The sequence below is a fragment of the Sphaeramia orbicularis genome, chromosome 19 (assembly GCF_902148855.1).
Source record: "Sphaeramia orbicularis chromosome 19, fSphaOr1.1, whole genome shotgun sequence".
In the NCBI taxonomy this organism is placed as follows: Eukaryota; Metazoa; Chordata; class Actinopteri; order Kurtiformes; family Apogonidae; genus Sphaeramia; species Sphaeramia orbicularis.
Window position 1 is genome coordinate 19,763,610 of NC_043975.1, and position 6,000 is coordinate 19,769,609.

At 38.2% G+C, this 6,000-nt stretch overlaps 1 protein-coding gene across 1 annotated transcript in view; it reads left to right on the forward strand.

The window, feature by feature from the left end:
* Window positions 1–1,879, forward strand: part of ca10a (carbonic anhydrase Xa) — a 563,638-nt gene extending 561,759 nt beyond the window's left edge. The window contains exon 9 of the mRNA XM_030121906.1: window positions 888–1,879. Within this exon, the coding sequence (XP_029977766.1) occupies window positions 888–910 (23 nt within the window). The 3' untranslated portion in view covers window positions 911–1,879. The remainder of the gene's footprint in view (window positions 1–887) is intronic.
* The last annotated feature ends 4,121 nt before the right edge of the window (window positions 1,880–6,000 follow it).

Sequence of the window (6,000 nt, forward strand, 5' to 3'; positions counted from 1 at the left end):
TGGTGTTGCCATTATTTATAGGCATAATGTCATTATTTTTTTCACATTAAACCAAGAAGAAAATTTGGAGTCATTGTTTCTAGGTTATTATGCTGTTATTTTTGAGTTTGATGCCCTTGACTGTTAATATCTTCTGGGTAATTTTACATTTTGCACTTTGTATATTCATCTCGCGAGCCAGATTGGAACCTTTAGTGGGCTGGTTTTGGCCCCTGGGCCGCATGTTTGACACCTGATAGACATGGTTGAAACTAATATCCTGTATTTTCATCAATTCAACAGTACCTCAAACGTATTCCTAACTGTAACACAGGCAACTGGCGTCCCGGTGGCTGTTAAAAGGTTAAATGTTATCACTAATGCAGTACTGAATGATTATGTTTGTTTTTAAAGTGGGGTTGAAAAGCTGAAACTCCTTATAATTGAATAATTGGAATGTATTTGCCCAAGTTGCCCCATTTCTCAGGTGTCTCTTTTTGTATCAAAACCTGACAACATTTCATCATGATAACACGTTAATACATTTCTTCTTTCACAAACTTCAAGATGTGATTTTATCAAATTACGATGTTTACTGAAGTGTCGAGGACTGCTTCTTTTTCGGGTATAATTTTCTGTCAAAGCTGCCACTCAGAACATAATGCTGACTTTGCCCTGCATCATTTCACCCCCTCCCTTCTCCAACCTGCCACCCATCTTCTACCGCACCCCGTGCACACTCACTCTTTTCATTTGAGTGCCATTCCTTTTTAAATTGTATGTTATCGCTAAAGATGAAATGCGGTATGGGGGATGGGGGGGTGGATTGGGTGAATAATACTGGGACCATGCAGAGTGCCGCATATATAAATCAGTATTCTCACTCCTGTCCTTCTCCTCTCTTCCAGTGAACGAGTGGTTGCTAAAGTAGCCTCCCTTGGATGAGCATGGAGACGAGTGTCAGGGATGGAGAGTGGGAGCCGACGAGACAAGGGAATGGGAGGGGGTGGAAGGATGTGAATGTGGGCTTAAGACTGCATCTCATCTAAGATTATTTCATGGCATTGTACAAAGACAAAGAATGGACATTATCCTAAATAAGGAACTTCACATTGCGAGAAAAGAGACTCTTCTTTTCATACATCGAGAACCGTTTGAACCCTTGATCTAACACATGCTAACAAGTCCTTTCCCTCACTGTATGACTATATCTATATGGACATTTTGATACTGGGACTTTTTTGGGAGAATACGAAAAAAAAAAAAAAAAGACACTTGGAAACAAATCTAAAAAAAAAAAAACAACCAATGTGGAAGCATTTATTTGATAGCCTCCCAACCAAAAAGGACCATGTTGGGACATTAAAAAGCCTTTGTACATAAAGATGTTGTTATCAGTAGTTAATTCCAAGGACTTCTAAGTCACTGCCCCCACCTTCATGCCGGTCAAGATGAAGTGGTCAACAAGACTCACACAGACAATTCATTATAGTCACCAACAAGGCATGCGATCAGCAAAACCAACAGAGCGAGGGGACACAGCCTTACCTTGTCATTTTCCAACAAGTCATGTCATGGGAGATGAAGCAAATATTTACCGGCTTTCTACGGCCTACGAGCAACCAGTGTCTTGGCCTCATTTGTACATATTATAATTATCAATACTGCAGAAAAATGAATATGTAAAGAAAAGTAATGAATTAACATTCAAAAGATATATTAAGAGGATTTTTAAAAAGTTAAAGTCAAAAAGTTGAGAATTTTAAAAGCTTGGCGCACTTTGATTCTGGAGCAGTTCTCAGTCTGAGATGATGCCTTTTTTTCTGTTTTATTGTTTACAATGGTCATACACTGTGTTTGAGTAATGTTATCAGCCCAATAAATGTGTCTGGAAAGTTCACTTTGAATAATGTTTCACTATATGAGGATCTGACTTATTGTACCTGTACCTGTTTTGTACTGTTCCATATTAAATGTGTTGATATGTCAATATTCACCCTCAGAGGAATGCTCAATCATACTGGCATCGCAGAGAAACATTTGCTCAGAGATTTCCATCGGATAACGCTGGTGTGTGGTGTCATGGTGTTGGCATAGATTGGTCTCCTGCTGATACTGATGTAGTGTAACAGTCTGTCATTCTTTCCATTGTTAGCGTGATACAGCAGCAGCTTATCAGCCATGCACAGAGGAAGCTCCGTCAGGGTTACCGTGACCTGTCAAAGTCTTTCAGCTCACATCGCCGGTCATTTAGGAGTGATTGGAGAATAGAGGAGAGGATCCTCTTCTGCTGTGCCAAACAGGGTAAATGGCAGATAAAACAGGTTCATTCCACTCTGGGCTTGATGTTGTTTTCTCTACAAGGAGTCGAAGAAGATTTGGATCCAGCGACCGGTTTTACAAGGAGCAGATCAAAGGTCAGTACAAAAGGATGACACATCTCACAACGGTAAAACCCAGCATTAGATTTCATCCTAATCCTCTTGTAGGCAACATAATTACATAAACAAAGCGGAGTAGCTTGGACTCTAGCCATATGGCATCCATTTTCCTCTGATGTCATGCTTAGAATGGCAATCACAAGCCATACCAATGTATTAAAGTCGTATAAAAATAAAGAATGGGACAAACCATCCTCGGGTAGTGAACGATAGTGACCATATTAAATAACCTTTAGCTGTGGTTGGCCCACGCTAGCATTCTACCTCTTCTAGCATGAAGTTTGATACATGATACAATAGTAAGTAGCAGGGATGGGAATCAAGAACCGGTTCTTTTTGAGAACCGGTTCCCAGTAGCTCAATTCCTTGGAATCGTTTGCCTTCCTGCTTAACGATTCTACTTATCAACTCTGCCTTAGTTGCGCATGCGCGATGACATCACGCATATGCTTCATTGTTTTGGTCAGAAGCTAGCTAACATGGTGTTGAGGCAGAAACGGTCTAAAAAGACAACACCAGGTCCACTTACTTGGATCACTTGCAAAGCTTCCATGTCTTCAAAAGGGTGGAATCCCTCCAATATCCTCAAACATTTGTCCACAGCATGTGAATCATTTACAGGAATGTCATGTATTTGATAAGCTACTTAGCGGTGCTTGTGAATGTAGCAGCAGAGTGAACCCCGGGCCCAGTTCTGGTTCTGGTGTGGGCAACAAGCATCGTACCCAAACATAAGTTTCTGAAGGTAGGGGAAAGGAAATGAGGTGCGCAACAACGGAAGACAAGCCGAGCCGAGTCGAACTGGTTCCGTGTAGTAGAAATGCGGCAATAGAGGAATTAGTAAAGCGTCTTAAGTTTTACTTTCACTGCATGCCGCCGCCCCCACCCCCCTGAACCAGGCCATGCATCATCTGTTATTATTATTTGTACATACTGTACATGTTATATTTTCTGTGCAGAGATGGAAATATAAAAGACAGTTAATGCAAACACACACGTTTGTACTCTTTTATTCCCTCACCCAATGAGAATCGATAAGAGAATCGCTAAGGAATCAGATCGATAAGCAAAATCAATAATGGAATCAGAATCGTTAAATTCTTAACGATTCCCATCCCTAGTAAGTAGTATAGTTAATTTTTATTGCTTTTTATACTGCTGATCTGACCTGTTTAATGCCAAATGAAATTTCATTGTATCCTACAGTACAAACAAAAGTTAAGGATATTTTAAATTTTTGGGCTATTTTTTCAGTTGGGATTCTTGCACAGTGCTTTGTACTTTTTTGTGTGTGAATTGAATTGAAACACATTTTTTTAATGACCAGACATGGTTTTATTTATATACATTTGTACATATTATTTGCATATTTACAAATGGCAAAAATGACCAAAAAAATTACAAATAAAAAGAAATATTCTTAACTTTTTGTTTTGTAGTGTATGTACAATGACAAATAAAGCATCTTATCTTATTTTATCTAAAGGTGTATATTAATTTTCGCATTGGTTATAACCTGTACGAACACAGAAATGTGATCATTTGTTGACTTGGTTGCAACATTTCCGAGGTCAGACGATAACACTTTACATTTCTTCACTACAGCTTCATTCCAGTATCACTTGAGAAGCAGCAATTCTCCAGATTCCTTATGCAACATATGTTAAATATAATCCTTTTGTTAATGCCATTTGAGCATCCCACCCTGAGCATAAAATCTGAGGAAAATGGCTGCCTCATGAAAATGGTCCATTACATGTTGGCAAGGCTCATGTTATTGTTCCACACATTTAACAGGATTAGTTTTAATTTGACATTGCAGTTGTGTAAGTGTTCTAAATAACTCTTGCATGACATATTATTGATTTGATTATGCCAAATGCTGATCACATCCTAACAGCCATGACTGTGGATCTTAATAACTGTTAGATGGCATGTTTAGTATTTCCTGTCGCTCTTGTACTGGTGGATAGGCCAAATGCACAAGTGTCCAGACGTGCCAAACGTGTCATTACAAATCAAATTTTACAATAATATATGTCTTAAGCCTTGGTCAAATTATTTCGAGTTACAGAATGTCACATTAAATTGCCAGTGTGTGCTGTGAGCATCCCAGGTGGCTGCACACTAATCAGAAAACTACTATTTAATATGTGTACATGGATACGAATAACAATATTTATCTGTGTTCCATGTAAACACCATATCCCAGATATGATCAACACCAGGATAGGTCTAATAACTGAGATACTGTTGTGCATGCAAACAGATCATTGATTGGGTGTAGGCGGGTGTGTGATGATGTTGGGGGTTTTCAATTCAGCGAATAGACTTTTCTGTTCGAATGGAGGAAAATTAATAAAATCATTCTGGTGCCACAGTTTGTCTGCAGGTGCCTGATTCCCTCATATCTCCCTTCTCTAATCCTCCTGAAAAAATACATTTTTGTTTTGTCAAATTGCCTTTTTATTACTTTTATAAGACCATAATTATGTTAAAAACTTTTGTCTCCCTCTCCCCTTATGTTACAATGGGCTCATTTTTCCATCTCATTGTTATTTTATTTTTCTCGTTTTGTTTACTGGGGAAGAATAGTAATTCCTCTGAATATCTGAACCATCCAAGAAAAAAGTGTTTTCACACTTCAAATGAACCAAACTGTGGTTGAAGTTAATCTAAACTGAGATCCCCTCTTTTTTAAAAAACCAAGTTCCGGGATAGGTTTCATAGCGGCGAGAAAAATCCAAAAGTCTGCACCAAACAATTTAGACGTGACATGCCCCTTTGTTACCATAATCCTCACTTGCAGAATTTGTTTCTTCACCTCAGGCAACACTTTTGCCTTTAGACCTGGTCAGATTGCAGACGGTGCCACTTTGTTTGAAGAAAACTCATGCGTTAATGCTCTTGAGGCCAATATGGTGCAAATCCTTACAGCCTCCTTGAAAAACTCTTGCAAAAAAGCCAGAACTCAAAAGAAGACACTACGTTTCAGCAAATAATGCTCAACAAACTCACATGGGACCAATGTTTTTGTGCCCACATACCCTTATCTATGTAAATTACAAAGGTAAAAGAACATCCCAAGCTGCTGCCTCCATTTTTTCACCATAAAAACAACCCTCCCCACAACTTTTTTCATTATTGCGGACACTTGTAAAACACCAAATGATTCCTCACTGTTACAATTTAACAAGTAAAGTCTATTTCAGGGGTGTCAAACATGCGGCCCGGGGGCCAAATGTGGTCCGCCAAAGGGTCCATTTCGGCCCCAGGGATGTTTTTGCCAAGTGCAAAAATTCCACAGTCTTGAATTGAATTAAGCAAAAAAAAATGTAGCTTGAATTAAGGAAAAAATCTTGAATTAAGCCAAAAAAAAAAATCTTCAATTAAGTAAAAAAAAAAAATCTTCAAATAAGCCAAAAAAATCTCAAATTTGGCAAAAAATCTTGAATTAAGCCAAGAAAATCTTCAATTAAGTAAAAAAAGAAAACCAAAAAAAAAAACACCTTCAATTAAGCAAAAAACAATCTTCAATTAATTAAAAAAAAATGTTGAATTAAGCAAAAAAAAAAAAACA